The sequence below is a fragment of the Nicotiana attenuata genome, chromosome 6, assembly GCF_001879085.1.
Source record: "Nicotiana attenuata strain UT chromosome 6, NIATTr2, whole genome shotgun sequence".
NCBI classification, from domain to species: Eukaryota; Viridiplantae; Streptophyta; class Magnoliopsida; order Solanales; family Solanaceae; genus Nicotiana; species Nicotiana attenuata.
In genome coordinates, this window is record NC_031994.1 from 17,205,553 (window position 1) to 17,223,212 (window position 17,660).

The 17,660-nt window shown below is 39.9% G+C and overlaps 1 protein-coding gene across 1 annotated transcript; it reads left to right on the plus strand.

The window, feature by feature from the left end:
- On the plus strand, positions 15,126–16,088 carry LOC109227657. Its single transcript, XM_019392858.1, has one exon. It carries the CDS (start codon positions 15,126–15,128, stop codon positions 16,086–16,088), a length of 963 nt encoding a protein of 320 aa, XP_019248403.1.

The window sequence follows — 17,660 nt, forward strand, 5'->3', positions numbered from 1 at the left end:
TACAAAAGGGGGCTGCCGAATTGGGCCTCGTTATTACTTATTTTGCCAGCCCAAACCATTTGTCACCCACGCCCAGGCCCAGCCCCCATTTACCCGGTTCACCCTCACCCCCACCAAACGACGCCGTTTTGGCGTCACCCAATCTGAGCCCTTCATTCCTTTTAATCCAACGGCTCACGACTTTTCTTGATTAATAATAAAAGTGTCCGAATAATTAAGACCTAGACAAAACAATTATCGTCTTCCTCGTACTCTCTCATCTGTAACTCCGCCGGAGCCGCCGGCGGCGGACGCCACCACCACCAATTCGTCCAAAAATAACACCATGAGTCCCCCTTCTCCTCCTCTACTCGAATCCACTGTCCTTCTCTCTCGAATCTTGCCGGAGCTCGTCGAATCTTCGTTAGAAAATTTTCCGGCCACGACGACACCTCGTCCAAATTACATCAATCTAACACCATAGAACCGCCTAAGCCTCCCCTATCCAACCCCCTTAACCGTGTATCTCAAATATGGCCGGAATTGTTCGAATTTCAATTTGAACATTTTCCGGCCAAAACCCTAACTGCTCCAATTCCTACCAAATCAAGGCCATATGGTTCCTGGTGTTCCCTCGTAACGAATTCAAGATCAATGGCGTTCAAATCTCATTGAATGATGCTTAATTTTGAATCCGAATCAGTGAGTTTCTCTTTTATTATCTTTTGGTTTTTCATTTAATTTTGCTTCTTAATGGTTTGATTCGTGTTTTATTTATTTAATCGAATCGCTGCATGATTGATAATCCAATTCGATAACAATTTGAGTCTGTTTATATTTTTGGTTCAATGTTTGTTTCTTTTATTCAATTGTTTTAGCTTAATGATTCTGTTTAAGAGTTGCTTGATTTTTTTTATTTAATGTTTGATTGATTAGTTTTAGTTAGCTTAAGTTGGTCTAGTTTGGTTTAATCAATGTTCTGGGTAATTCATTAGTGCATTTAGTTCTTAGGATTAGTTTAATTGATTGGTTATAGCCGTGTGAATGGTGTTGGTGGTTTGAGGAAGGATCTTCTAGGAGTTCCTAGATGGGGTTGAAAGTGTTAATTCAAAGGAAATAAGTGTGATAACTTGACGCCTAAGTTAACAACCAGGGGGTTAATTGAAAACTCATTAGGGACTGAAATGAAAAGCTTGGAAAAGAAGTCATAACTTCAGGACTAAAAAGAAAATTGAAATCTGAAAAAATCTAGACCCTTTGCCTATAAAAGGCAGTGAAGTTGCCTTGTGAGGCAAGTTCGGAACCTCACATTTTCTCCAAAAACTAGTCGATAGTTTTCCAGAATCCAAATTTGAATTCCCAGATTCAAATTCTAGATCTGAAATTTTGAAGTCTCTTTTTTTATCCTAAAATCTCAAAAAAAAAATATACAAAAGCTACAAAAAATTCAAAAACAAATGTACAGTTCCATTCATTTCTTAGGTTGATTTCAAGTTTAGTGGTTGATGTGCATTCTTAGCTCAAATTCTGATAGCTGAGGTTCAGAATCATTTCTGGTTTGATTTCGATTGAGCTTTGAATTCAAACAAGTCAGTTTTGGGTCAGTTTAGTGGGTTTTTGATTGCTGAAATGTTCCTGGGTGTTTGAGAAGTTATTTTGATCCGAAATTGCTCTTGATGTTGCTGCGTTGATTGATCCATTACTGGGTTTCTGAAATTGTTCCTGAATTGCTGTTGAGTCCTGCTATTGCTGCTGACTTCTCTCATTTCCTATTCCTTTCTAATTCCAGGTACACTTCCTGTGTCCTTGAGGTGTAGAGTTGAGAGAGTGAAATGAAATGGAAGCTGAATTGAGCTTAAGTGTCGTTTGTTATCCGTTCAACTGCATCACTATAAATTGTATAATTTAGACTGATTCTGGATTGTACATTTGAAACGTTGGACTCTTATTTGGACTTGTGTGATTGTGTTGATAATTAGGGATAAATTGAAGTAGTATTAGCTTCGTTCATAAATCACGTCGGAACTCAGCATAATTGAGATTATTACACTTTGTATGTGGATGAAACAGTTTCCTAGCCTACATTCATGCTTATTAGTCAAGTGTTGTAGTTGAATCAGGAATTTAGCAGTTAATTGTCCTTGTGTAGTTTGGCTACGGGACGTAGAGATATAGCTGAAACAGGAAATAATTGCATCTGTTCACTTTATAAGCATTAACCTGTTAGCAAATAAACTAGGAGTCCTGTTCACGTTAAATCTCTTTGCTAATTGCAGTATTTCAGTTTTAAGCTCTGAGGATGGATTTAGGAATGTAGGCTTGAATTAAATCAGACTAATTAGCATACTTTAGGCATCACGTTTCCAGCCTGTGTTCTATTTGAGAATTCATCAGGGACGAGTAAATGAAACAATTTGGGCATGAAGCTGAAACTCAATTGGATAACACTGCGTTAATTTGACTGGGTGCATATTGAATGCCTCTGTTACAAGTGCAGAGCCCACCCATGAGAAGTTTGAGACAATTCAGTAGGCAAATGTTTAAACTAATGGGTGGATTGCCAACTCCGGATTCGATTAGTCGTTCCCTACGTGTTTGTTTAGCTTATCTGATTTGGGCTGTTTCCGGCCCAATGTCTATGGCATAACTTGGGCTCTCTGGCCCAGGACTGGAGTTTCCCTTTTGTTTGAATTCGGGTTTGAACTCGAGGCCTGAAAATTACAACAATAATTAATTAGGATCTTTTCTTTATTTGTATAAACAAAAACAAAAAATATAACATCATAGTTGCTTTTAGACTTGCCCTTTCAAAATAAAATGAGACGAGCCTCGTCGAGCCGAATACAAAATAGCGGGGCCCTCAATAAATGCTATAAAATGCTTAGAATTCGGGTGAACCGTTTAGCAAATTTCACGGTTTTCCCCAAAGATAATAAAAGCGTAGTTGCTTTAGGCGCGTATTTTAATGTGCGGGTGCACATTTATGTGACCCAAATCTAAATCTCAATGAAGTCGAAATGCGTCAAAAGCCACGGGTGCACTGGTGTGACGTGGTTCGAGATACATTTTCACGACGTTGCAATTCCTATTAAGAAGACATAAAATAAAAACGGTTAAAATAAAAGGCACATAGGTTAGAATATGTTTTAAAATCAGATAAAAGCAAATACAACAGTTGAGCGACCGTGCTAGAACCACGGAATCCGGAAATGCCTAACACCTTCTCCCGAGTTAACAGAATTCCTTACTCGGAGTTCTGGTTCGCGGACTGTTAACAGAGTCATAATTTCCTCGGATCGGGATTCAACCGGTGACAATGCCCGAGAACTGGCGAGCGAAGTGCAAATGCTCAAAACGACTGGTCGGGTCATTACATCCTCCCCCACTTAAACATACGTTCGTCCTCGAACGTGCCCAAAGTTGAACCTTACCATGCACATACCCGGGGGTGATCCCATGTCACCCTATCCCATATAGGCCCGTTAGCACAACATAACTGAAATTTCATAATTCGACCTAGCCCATAAGCCTTAGAACCAAATTTTTCATATCCAAAATTTCCATAAAATCAGAATCTCGCATCTACACACTGTATAAGTCTGAACAAGCTGTATCGAACCATATCCGTAACTCAAGATGTAATCACGTGATATACCACATGACTCAAACACTCGTAGCGATAACTCCTAATCACAATAGCCGCTCAAAATAACCCAATACCGGTAAATAACCTCTTATCAAGCAAAGCCTCGTTCTAACACTTTCATATACTGCCAATGATGAAAGAAACACGCAGAAACTTGTAACCATTCATCCGATCAACCAGTCATGGAGCTCCCCCTTCTCTGACAGGAACTATAGTAGATTTCTAAGCCGACTTCCGATATTATCCTTCCAACCATGCTGTAGTCAATTCTGCTAGTATTCATTCTAGGTCCAATGACCTCTCTCATCCAACACGACCACTCAGATGACATGACACATCAATACAGTCCAAAGCCATAACTTATGCAATTCGTGCACCCAATAGCAACATCCCAAACGTACTCAAATCATAGAAAAGATTCACATGAGAGGACTGTCTCGCCAGCTTAACAAGTACCATCACAACACCATGCTAAGAGCTTGGGACACAACGTAGAACCAAAACACACGAATCTAACCCGAAGGATCACACCTACACATAACTCCGCTACAACGAGTGACCCCATCAAAACACTAGTCTGCATTATATACCTTGAGCCACCCTGCACGAAATCCACGACCATTCGGAATTCGGACCCATAGTGCATTACCATAACCACGGAGAACCAAATGACATAACACCATACAAACCCGAAAGAACATAACCAATACGCCATCCACCGAGCAATACCTAATACTCTTCCCGCTCGAATTCTACTATGAGACCCCAATAGACCCGCACCATATCTGCCTATAACCAACAAATCATAACTCCTCGAAACACGAAAAGGTAACTCATAGATCACCACAGAACACGAATAAGCTCAATAATAATCGGACGACATATCCCTCAACAATAGCAATTTGGAGTCAACAAAGCCGACTCGAAGCAGAACACACATCCATATTGGTCTACCAATGAACCCCTTATCAAGGAGTTCCTGGAGCTGCTCCTTCAACTCTTTTAACTCCGTCGGTGTCATACGATACGGTGGAATAGAAATGGGCTGAGTGTCCGGTACCAAATCAATACCGAAATCAATAACCCTGTCCGGCGACATGCCCGGCAGGTCTGTAGGAAACACATCCGGAAAATCCCTCACCACCGGAATTGAATCAATGGTAGGAGTCTCTGCACTGACATCCCTCACGAAGGCCAAATAAGAAAGACAACCCTTCCCAACCATCCGCTGGGCCTTCAAAAATGAAATCACTCTACTGGGAACATAAATCCGTCGAACCTCGCCACTCAATCCGTGGCATCCCCGGCATAGCCAACGTCACCGTCTTAGCGTAACAGTCCAGAATAGCACGACACGGAGACAACCAATCCATACTTAATATCACATCAAAATCTACCATACTAAGCAACAAAAGATCCATTCGGGTCTCCAAACCCCCAATAGTCACCACACAAGACCGATATACGCGGTCCACAACCGCGACATAACCTGTTTATGAAAACTCCTAGTCTCCAAATCCATAAAACACCCGAATCACTATATCCGATCCCAACTCCACCGCCCGAATATGTAACACACCTCTAATACTCGATCATTCCACGAGGGATACTCCTAAAATTCTTCTGTGCCACCAAGCAACCTCAAATATCAGCAGTCGATCAAAAAAGAGAGTGCCGCAATACTAATGAAGTATCCTTAACTCAAACACATTGCCCTTTCTGAAATGTATACCCTCATCAAGCCACACCAATCAGTAATATCATTTACCTAATCATCTGAAACTGTCCATGCTGCCTACGAATTTATGACCTTCCTTCCAGAACTGAATCGTGACCTTACACATGCAAATCTCAACCCTACACAACATACCGCATATACCATGTCATCTTATAATAAATATGAGAACTTCATGATCCCTTCCGAGCCACAAGCAACTACGTACTCAACTAGCCAAGAACTTTCCAATTGATCCCATATAGAAGAAAATCACTGTACATCACCTGCTCCTCACGCCAGTCAAAAATATACATCCCTAACAGTGGTAGAAACCATCAAGAATTCCCCGAATCCCATCTGCATATAACTAAACCGTCAGGACTGAATCCTTCTAACTCAATCGAGCTACGCAGGCCACCAAAAATCCAAGAGCATTGCCACGACACCTGTAGAAACTCGTTACCTCATAAGCACCCAAAGAACTAGCCATACCCATTGCCATGCCGATCCGACCTACTACCAAGCCGTCCTATCTATCCAAGTTCCTTCTAAATTATCTTCAAATTGATACTTTCCCCTCACCATAATACCGCCATCCTCAACCCCGACTCACCACACGAGACCTAAGCATAATACCACGTCATCTAAGGCTCATGAGTCGCCGAATACTCTCTTAAATATCCCCAAAAGCACCACATTCAAAATACTTACCCTGAAGAGCCTTCCTGCGAATATAAAGCCATTGCCTTCGCCTTCCTGATATTGATATGTGGAATCCATAATAATACAGAAATGCCACGAGTCCTGACATTCTCCCATATAAATATCAGTTTCTAGCCAACACACATCCTGAAGATTCCCAATTGCCACGTATAAATCTTGAATTCATTGGAACCATTATCGAGAATTATCCACTCTGCTCAAATCTTAATTAGACTGCTCAAACAGACCGAACGACATGTGCCCCATTAGCACTCCAACACCCAAGGAAGTAATTCATTCTTCTAAGTCGCCGAGCAATTTTTCCTACTCCATACACGTTACATCCTTACAACCAACAACTAAATCAACCAATGTTTCTCCTATACCCATAAAGCATAATACAACCCTTATCCGAAATTTCCTTTACTCAAGTCATCCTTGATCTCAACCTCTGTAATCCGTAACTGATTCACTAGTATACCTCAACCTGGAACCAACATAGCACATAATCGTGCAATCGACCGATCAATAGCAGACTCCCCCACTTGGCATCAAAGTCATAGATCAAAACACGCGAAGACTCACAATGCCCACACTCTCTATTACTGCCATAATACATAGTGAGATTCAACTAAATCCTTCATAAGCTCATGCAACACAACCATCTAGTATTTCAAATCATTTGCAATTTCGCATTTACCCTCGTAACAATCAAGAAAACTCTCATACCTGATCCAAACTCAATCTATAATTCACTGGTAAAAGAGGACTCGCTGCAAAACAGCATAGGGAGTACACGCCCTCAGGACACCCCACAGGAGATAACCCACCTGCTTCATCTCAAACTAATATCTCTTTATACCCTTCCATCGTCATAAACATCACGCAATCACTTAATCTTCCTGAGTCTGAACTCATATTACGACATGAAATCTACTTCACTCCCCAACTAAACAACATGAAAAGGTCCTTCAACACACCCATAACTCGGGTCTATACATCAAATCAAGATGGAAATAAAGCACCAAATAGTTCATTTTACCCTCAAGCAGACCCTGCTCGTCACATCCAAATCATATGAACACATCTCGTAGTCACAGCATACTCATCACGTAGCCATACAACCATCATTTCCACTAATAGGGACACTACCGAACATATAAATCCAAAAGTACGTGCTCATACAATCAACACCTCAGTGCTCAAGATACAGGAAAAGCTCGGCCTCAAGTCCTCCAGACACGCCCAACATCAACACACAGAAATCACGTCTCGCCCCTCGTTCAAGGAATCACAAGCCGTCGATTCACCGCTGATACCGAGCGCTCATACGCGCATACGAATGCGTCGAAGGAATTTCAAGAGTTACATTTAAGGCTGAATCAATGACGTGCGATAAGAATTCAAGAATGTAGGATTTCCTAAAGGTTCTGCAGCCTTTCGAAGATAAGTACAGACGTCTCCGTACCGATCCGCGAGACTCTACTAAACCTACTCATGACTCGTGAGACCTATGTAACCTAGGCTCTGATACTAACTTCTCACGACCCTAAAACCGACCTAGTCATGATGGCGCCTATCGTGAAACTAGGCCAGCCAACACAATTTCCCAAATCAAACCATTATTCTATAAAAGCCATTTTTAAGTCATTAATTAACAAGTAATCTCATAACATAAGTCTAAATAACCAGTGTAGAATAAATACACCAGCCCGGCATCGGGGTGTCACAAGTCACGAGCAACTACAACTCTGTCTAGATACAATAAAGTCTAGCTGAATCTGGAAGAAAATACTAATAAAATCTAGGGAAGATATGAGGGAGAAGAGCAGGGTTGCGAACGTCATGCAACTACCTTGTCGACTCCCAAAAAATCCTGCTGAAAGGTCGATCAATGCTCACTATCACGACGCGCAACTCCTGGATCTGCACACAAGGTGCAGGGAGTAATGTGAGTACGCCAAATCAGTAAGTAATAAAAGTAAATGAAAGCTGAGCAGTAAGAAACAGATAATTTCACGTCACATCACTACAGCAAATACAGTACATTTCCAAAACAGTACAGAACTCAATTATCTCGTAAAACAAACTCAATTTCAGTAAAACCTTTTCTTTTAAAACATCTTTCAATAGTTTCAAATAAGTGAAGAAACAGTGAGTCAAAATGATAGAAACGTAAACAACCCCTCGGGAAAAAACATGTACCATAAACTGCCCCTCGGGCAAAATATCAACAGAACCAGCCCCTCGGGCTACCTCACAGTCACTCATCATCAGCCCCTCGGGCAACATCATAATCAAGATCAACTCCTCGGGCTATCTTACAATCACTCATAATCAGCCCCTCGAGCAACTAATCAAGATCAGCCCTTCGGGCAGCATCACATCACACACACTGGGTACCTGCGCTCACTGGGGGTGTTCAAACTCGGAGGGGCTCCTACAGCCCAAGCGCTATAACAAGCCATCTCGTGGCATAAATCAGTCAGGCCCTCGGCCTCATAATAACAAGCCACCTCGTGGCATAAATCAATCAGGCCCTCGGCCTTACAATATCATGAATCAGTAACAACTTGTTGTGGCGTGCAACCCGATCCCATAATATCCTCACAACACAGGCCCTAAGCCTCAATCAGTCAGAAACCGCTCAAGCCACTCGGGCTAACAACAAAATAGGTGCTCGGTCCAATATATCTTTTATAGAATCAAAACGGAGTAAATAGAACCGAGTTATGAAATCAGTAAAAATATAGCATGACTGAGTGTAAATATTAAACCAAAAACAGTGAGAAAATAGTAGTAAAAAGCCCCTAAGGCTCTAAAAATTCGGCACGAGGCCCAAACACGACATTCAACCCCAAACATAGTAATACTTTCCAAAACACAATAATATCGAACAGTTTTCAATCAAATATGCAACTTAATAGTCGTACGGGACGGACCAAGTCGCAATCCCCAACGGTGCATGACCGCACGCTCGTCATCTAGCGTGTGCGTCACCTCAAAGTAGTGAAACGATGTGAAATCCGGGGTTTCATACCCTCAGGACAACATTTACAATCATTACTTACCTCAAACCAGACAAAACTCTAACCCGCGATGCCCTTGCCTCTCGACTCGGCCTCCAATCGCTCCGAATCTATTCACAACCAGAACAATACCATCAACATGCGCTAATGGAATGAATTCCACAAGAAAAACTATCAAATTAAGCACAAATCCTGAAATCCACTCAAACCCGGCCCCCGGGCCCACGTCTCGGAATTTGACAAGAGTCACAAAACTAGAAAGCCCATTCACTCACGAATCTACCCATACCAAATTCATCAAAATCCGACATCAAATGGCCATTCAAATCCCCAAAATCATCCCTCCAATTCTCTTCCATTTTCCCCCAATTTTCACCCCAAAATCCCAATTTAGATGATAAAAATCAAGATACAATCATGGAATTTAACCAAAAACAAGTGAAGAATACTTACCCCAATCACTTCTCTGAAAATCCCTTCAAAAATCGCCTCAATCCGAGCTCCATAGCTCCAAAAATGCAAAAATGGTCGAAACCCTCGAAATAGAGTACTTTATAATCTGCCCAGGCATTTACCTATGCTATCACGGACAAACTAATGCGATATCGAAGCACAAAATTTTCCAGCCCTTCTTTTACCCTATGCGATCGCGACCATTCGCCCGCGATCGCGTACAACAAATTTTTCCAACGGCCTTCTCCAACTCTTTCGGACAGCCTCTAGTATAATGGTCATAACGTTTTGTACAAAACTCCAAATTACAATTGGTTTAACTTTCTGAAAACTAGAAATCAAGGGATACAACTTTCTTTTTTGGATCATCTTCAAATTTCTTATAGATTGTGAGGTATTAGCTTCCAAAGTCGGGTCAGTGTAACAAAGATTTTACTCTATGCGATCGCGGGAAGACTTACGCAATCGCATAGCACAACTCCATTTTTCCAAATTTTCTCTATGCTAACGCGGCCAGATCTATGCTAACGAATTGTACACCTCTGAAGCCAAAAACCAGCAACTAGAAATGGCCTAGAAATGGTCTGAAACCACCCCGAAACTCACCAGAGCCCCTCGGGACCCCGCCCCAACATACCAACAAGTCTCAAAACATATCACGGACATAGTGGAGGCCTCAAATCACATCAAACAACGCTAAAACACGAATCACACCTCAATTCAAAATCAATGAACTTTGAAACTTTAACTTCCACAACCGATGCCGAACCTATCAAATCACGTTCGATTGACCTCAAATTTTGCACACAAATCACATTTGACATTACGGACCTGATCCTACTTCTGGAATCGAAATCCGACCCCGATATTGAAAAGTCCAGTCCCGATCAAACTTTCCAAAATTCCCACTTTCGCCATTTCAAGCCAAATTCTACTACGGACCTCCAAATCACAATCCAGACGCGCTCCTAAGTCAAAAATCACCCAAAGGAGCTAACCAAATCATAAAAATCCAAATCCGAGATCGAATACTAAAAAGTCAAAACTTGGTCAAACCTTTCAAATTTAAAGCTTCAAGCTGAGAATCATTCTTCTATATCTATTCCGATTAACTTGAATACAAAAACCGACGATTTACATAAGTCATAATACATCATACGGGGCTAGTCATGCCCAAGAACTGGCGAGCAAAGTACAAATGCTCAAAATGACCAGTCGAGTTGTTACAGTACAGGACCAAAATAGAGTACTTGGAGTGCAAATTCAGTGACGGAACTCTTGAAGCAAGTGTGGATGTGAAGCTCGATACTCAAGTCATCCCCAAGAGAAATAGTTTCAAGTATCTCGGATCTATTATAGGGTAATGGGGATATTGACGAGGATGTCTCACATTGTATTGGAGCGGGATGGATGAAGTGGAGGCTTACATCCGATATTATATGTGATAAGAATATGCTGTCAAAACTTAAGAGTAAAGTTACAGAGTGGTGGTTCGACCAACCCTGTTGGATGGGGCTGAGTGTTGGCCAGTGAAGAGCTCCCATGTGTAGAAGATGGAAGCAGTAGAAATGAGGATGTTGATATGGGTGTGTGGGTGCACCAGGAGAGATAAGATTAGGAATGAAGTTATTCGGGACAAAGTGGGAGTGGCCTCCAAAGAGGAAAAGATGCGGGAGTCGAGGCTGAGATTGTCCGGGCATGTTAAGAGAAGAAGCATTATCGCTCCTATTAGGAGGTGTGAGAGGTTGGCGATGGTGGGTTTGAGAAGAGGTCGAGGCGGGCCTAAGAAGTTCTGAGGAGAGGTGATTAGTAGGACATGACGCGACTTCAGGTTATTGAGGATGTGACCTTGATAGGTGGATGTGAAAATCGAGGATTAGGGTAGAAGGTTAACAGGTAGTTGATAGTTTCCCCCTTTCTTACCAGTAGTATTAGTAGTATGCATGTACTTTCTTACTCCCAAGATTAGATTACGTCATGTTGTTTAGTTCGTTCCAGTTATCGTATGTCCCTATTTTAACTATTTTGTTACTACTTATTCTTTACTCCCTCCCTTTTTTCTCTCACTCTTTCTTTCTTTTTCTTCTTCTTTTTCTCTTTTTTCCTCTTCTTCTACTTCTTATTCTTCTTCTTCTACTCCCTACCTTTCTGAGCCAATGATCTATTGGAAACAACCTTGTTTGACTCAAAAGATACTAAAACCTTTTTGAAAAAATCAATCAAAGAAGATGAAGGAGCAAATCTTAGTCAAGGCTAATAACCTCCAGATCTATAAGCGAATCGGAGAATAATGCATAAAATGAAACCAGAATAGATCAATCTCATTGATATTTCATATTTCCTCATTTATTAATCGATGAAGATCATTCATTCTTATCTTCTATGGGAAGGCCCCTCTTTTCTAAGAAAATTACAGAGGAGAGGCCAGAGAGAGAAAAAAAACCCCTTTCTTGAGAGACTCCTCCCCTATATATAGTTATGAAATTCTCACTATAGGTCAATATGAACTCGCACGACGTTGGCATTCGTCATTCCCTGAGTGTCATTCTCTGTCATGGCGGGCATTGTAAGTACGGGGTCACGGAGCAAACTGTGTCGTCCTTTACCATCTTGTCGCTTAGACGGGATCTTAGTCAAGCCGACTGTAGCGATTAGATTTTGACCAATATAGTTAGTCCCTCCATCCACCGGGGTCGCCTCTTATCGGGCCTGGTAGGCGGATTTATGGTCGTCACATATCTAAGAGAAATCTGATCACCTACCTCTTGGGTATGGTCTTTAGATTCTAGCAATATGACGACATCTTTTTGATACCCTCGAACCGTTTTGGTCGTTTCGGAGCCTGAACATCGTTTGTCCTGAAGCGTCATTTACGGTTATTTGCCATTATAACACACGTTCCTAGGGGGTTGAATCATTTTATGCCCTATCAACTTCAATTGATGACTCTTGGATTTCGTGCTCGGAAAACTTATGTCTCTTATAAATAGGACTGCACCATTCGATTTGACAGATTCTTTGCCTTCGCATAAGAAAATTTTGCGAATCCTCTTTCCTCCCGATTCTTTGGATTTTTGATTTCCTTTAGTTGGCCAAAAATTTTCGTCTCTTCTTTTCTTTATCTTCTTGCTCTGTCAAATCGATTCAAATGGCTAGCGATTCTTCTCGCGCTGATCTTTCTGCCACAACTCCGGCGCCGAAAAATGATGTTCTGGCCACTGGAGGAGCAGACGTGGTAGAGGATGAGGAGGTCCCATCGGTGGCTGAAATCTTGCCTCACCCTAGAAAAGTGTGGAGTGATTTTCACAGCCCCGCCGGGGAGGAGCCGGAACCTGCTCCATCCGTCGTAACTGAGGAGGGAATCGCAGAATTGAAGGCTAGGTGGGGGATCCCTTGCCATGTTGAAATACTGCCGGCGGTGGGGGACGACATAGTCCATTTTGATCGCCCAGGGTATTGCGCGTTCTACGCCTACCCTTTATTACGGAGCTTGCTGGTCGTGAGATCACTTTGGGGCATATGCTCAATATTTTTGCCCCTCAACTCATTCGTGGCACGATGATTCACATGCGCCACCGAGGGTCGAAGAGTCTGGTGGGAAAGAGAAGATTGTGTTAGCTTCAAGGTTTCACGTATTAATTTTGATGATAACAAACCAAAATAACTATTAATCAAAGAGCATTTACTTGTGGTAACCTTATTCTTGTACAGGAAATAAATTGCTGGTAAAGATCCAAACAAATATGGGAAAGAGAATATCATGTGAAGAATTCATCAAGGAAGATTATTTTCAGAGATTTAATCTAGAAGGAATAATATTTGAAAGTGAAATTTCAAATATTGAATGGCTTACTACAATATCAGAAGAAAAATCTATGGAACTTATGGATGGAAAGCTTTTCAACATCTTGAAAGGAAAGTTGTTAAAATCATGGAGAAGATCTATTATTTTATGGAAGGAAGATACTACATGGAAAAGATACTACAAGACCAAGGGAGAATATATTTTCTATGGAAAGAAAATATATTATGGATGTAGTACAATTTATATTATGGAAAGATATTATTTTCCAAGATCAAGAAAGGAATATTTTCAATATAATGGGAGAAGAATATATTTTCTATGGAAAGAAAATATGTTATGGATGTAGTACAATTTATATTATGGAAAGATATCTTCCAAGATCAAGAAAGGAATATTTTCAATATAATGGGAGAAGAATATATCTTCTATGGAAAGAAAATATATTATGGGTATAGTACAATCTATTTTATGGAAAGAGATTATTTTTCAAGACCTACTAAAGGAACCTTGTGAATTATGGAAGAATGCTTCCTAAAGTTTTGGACAAGATCTACTACGTATGGAATATTCTTACTACAATATTATAGTAAGAAATTATATCTCCAAGATCAATGGCAGAGAATCACCAAGCTCTTTCAAGGAAGAAAGATTCAATATATACTGGTGAATTTGTTGACAACACTTCAAATGGGAAGATCTCATTTTATGGATACACAATAATATTGACTACTTTACAAGGAAAAAAATCAAATGAGCGTAAGGCATGAAGTCCAGAATATCAGCAAATTGGAAATATAATTGAGTCCATCAACAAGACACTTCATCAGGAAGTCACGTTGGTATCTACTCAATCAAAGGAGAAAATATTCTGATTGAATAAATCAAGGGATCAGCAAAATCAAGCCCAACGTCAGAAGCTATTGAAGACTATAAAAACGAGAGCCTAGGAAAGAAGAAGACACGCAGCCTTCTATACAATTGTCTATCCAACCACAAGTTCACTTTAGTAGATTTACTGTGTACCCAAAAGAGAGAAGAGAGACAGAAAAATATTGGAGAGGCAGTGTGTCCTAGAGGTTGTGTCATTGTTCGTTTCTTTGGTGAGCGAGTGAAAACCAAAGGGTCGTTGTTGGTGAGCGAGTGAAAACCAACCCTATCAGCGTTGGTGGTGATCGCTGAAAATCAAAAAGGTTGTACTCAATTCAATTTACAAAGAGCTCTAAAAGACAACACTCTTGCAACCCAAGAGGACTGGATTAGGATACCACATTGGTTCCGAACCAGTATAAAATTTTTGGTGTCATTTACTTTATCGCTCTCTATTATATTCTGTTCCTTTACTGTTTATTGTGATTAACACTTGTTTAAATCGAAAGAACTAACAGTTCTGTGCAGGCTGTCTCCGCATAAGTCGACTAGGTCTGAAGAGTAGTCGACTAGAAATTTAAAAAGCCTACAATTCACCCCCCTTCTTGTACTTTCAATTGGTATCAGAGCAGGTCTCACATTTTTACTTTTGCTTAACAGCAAGTGAGAAAAGATCATGTCAGCACACACAGTTATCGGAGCCTTACTCCAAGAAGGGATTCTGCATTAAGACCACCATACTTCAACGGACAATATTACACTCACTGGAAAATTCGAATGGAAGCTTTCATCAAATCTTATGATGTCAAAGTACGGCGAGTCATCAAGAAGGATGACTTTCCTCTCCTGCTGTCCAAACCAGAAAAGAAACCAGAAGGATAGGTATCTACCAAAACCCTTGATATAGATGATTATACTGATGAGCATATGGCGATTGTGCAGATAAATTCAAAGGCAAAAAATCTATTATATAATTCTATAAGCGGAGAAGAATTTGAGAAAATATCAAGTTGTGATACAACCAAAAAAATGTGGGATAAACTTGAAGTTACCTACGAAGGTACCGGTAAAGTAAAAGAAACAAGGATAAACCGTCTGATTCGTGATTATGAGTTGTTTCAAATGAAGGAAGATGAATCCATTGAAGACATGTTTGGCCGATTTAGCAAAATAGTTGTAGATCTAAAATCCTTTGGAAGACCATATTCAAATGGTGAACAAGTCAGAAAGATTCTAAGAAGTTTACCCACCTTATGGCAACCAAAAGTTGTTGCTCTTGAATACGGAGATCTCGACAAACTATCATATGATGAACTTCGTGGAGACCTTATAGCCTTTGAGCTAACCCATCTCAAAAAGCATGGACATGAAGAGAAGAAAAAGAGTGTTGTTTCTAAATCAACTATTGCTGAGTCTGAAAGTGAAGCCGAAGAAGAAGGAGACAAACATGAAGATGATATTGCATTATTTTCTAGAGTTGTCTCTAACACGACACGAAGAAGCAAGAAAAATGGAAGAGTCAATTCAAGTTCTAGAAAAGGTAATGAAATAAGTGAGCATAAAAACAATGACAGAAAGTGCTACAAATGCGGAAATTATGGTCACATCCAAGCCAACTGTCTAGAACTAAAAAGGAAACTATCCAAGGGTAATAGAAAGAGAAAATATTCCAGCGTATGGAGTGATGAATATATGCTAAATAAAAATCATAATGGAGTTGTCAACCTTTGTTTCATGGCACGAAGTGAGACAAGTGAGAAAAGAAAATCTATTGGTATCTGGAGTGATGAAGATATATCAGACTACGATCATGAGGAATCTACGAGCAACTGCATCATGGCCCCAAGTGAAACAAGTGAGGTAAGATTTCATGATTGTGAGAAAATGTAATGAACTTCAAAGTATCGTAGAACATGTTTTAGAAGATATGAGAAAAATTCTTGATGAGCTCATGAAGACTAAACGGGAGAAGAAAAACCTGGAGACCCAACTTGAAGAATATAACAAGTTGAAAAAGGAAAAGAAAGATTGGGATATTCTACTTGAAGAATATCAGGTTGAAAATGACTTACTTCAAGAAGAAAATGTGGAACTTCGTAAACAAATGAATAGTTTGCACGTATCTTCCCGTCACCATTTTGATCGACCAAACAAGCGGGCATATTTTCTTAATAACTCCAAGTTGACTGACAAGGGATCTACCAGTAGACACCCTACTTCAAACAAGTCGACTCAGAAAATCTTCAAGTCGACTAAGGCACCTACTGGTAAATACTCTACTTCTTTTGTTACATGTCACTACTGTGGTAATTTTGGACATAAGGCATTTGCATGTAATTATGCTAAAAGTCATGATAGATCAAAATTTGTTTGGAGACCTAAACAATTACATGTATCTCCAATTATACAAGCTACTAACCATGAAGGACCAAAAAGGTTTGGGTACCAAAAATAAATTAATCTGTTTTGCAGGAATTCTGAGTCCAGCCATAAAAAGGGATAAATGAAATTTGCATAATGGTTGGTCAAGGCACATGCTTAAAAATGCTTCAACGTTCATGCATACTCTACAAGTGATGAAGGAACTATTACATGTGATGGTAAAGCTTAAGTGATTGGTATCACTAAAGGTTATTCAAATTCATTCGGATGCTTTACAAGGTGATACGTATCTAGTAACATTTTTTGTTATGTACAACTACATATTGCTTGAGTCGACTAGCTGCAACATACTACTATTATGTTTGATGTTAATCTTATCCTTGACTTAGAGATTTGAATAAGAACGAATATCTTGCATGAACCATGCCATTTGTATAAGCATTAGGATAAGCAAGTATGCATGCATGTATTCCTTTCATGTAGTGGTGAGCTTAAAATAACTTGTGAAGAGAATTACTTCTTATATTCATTCTTTTAGTGAAAGTTTCAATATTTCATTCATTTTTTAGAAGATTGTTTAATCTTGATGCCTCGGTAACTCGTGCACATATGGAGATACTCAACCATTCCTAAGACTCAAAAGCCTGGAAGGTACATGTATATGTTTCTATTGATGCTTATCTATACGTTTGCTTAGGTTATATTCCTTAATAAGAAAATGTTGATTATAGATGTAAGTTAAAGTATTTGTTCGATAATTTCTTTGTCATACATGATTCTTCTCTTATTAGTTTGGTGCCTGAATTGAATGCAGACTTGAAAAGAAAGCATCATTTTTGTAAATTGTCATCATTGGCTTATATGTGCTTTAACATTTACATTGGATCTTATCTTGAATGAAATTCTATCTGAGCTATGGGAAGGAAGAAAATTCAATTTTTTTGGTTATCTTATTTCCTTTGGTTGCAAATGTCTTGGTAAGACTCTTGTCATATTTCTTATTCATTAGTTGTAAAAGAAATCTCACCATGCGCGTTTTTCTTTATACTAATATTTTTCTAAGCAATTTGTGAATAAGGA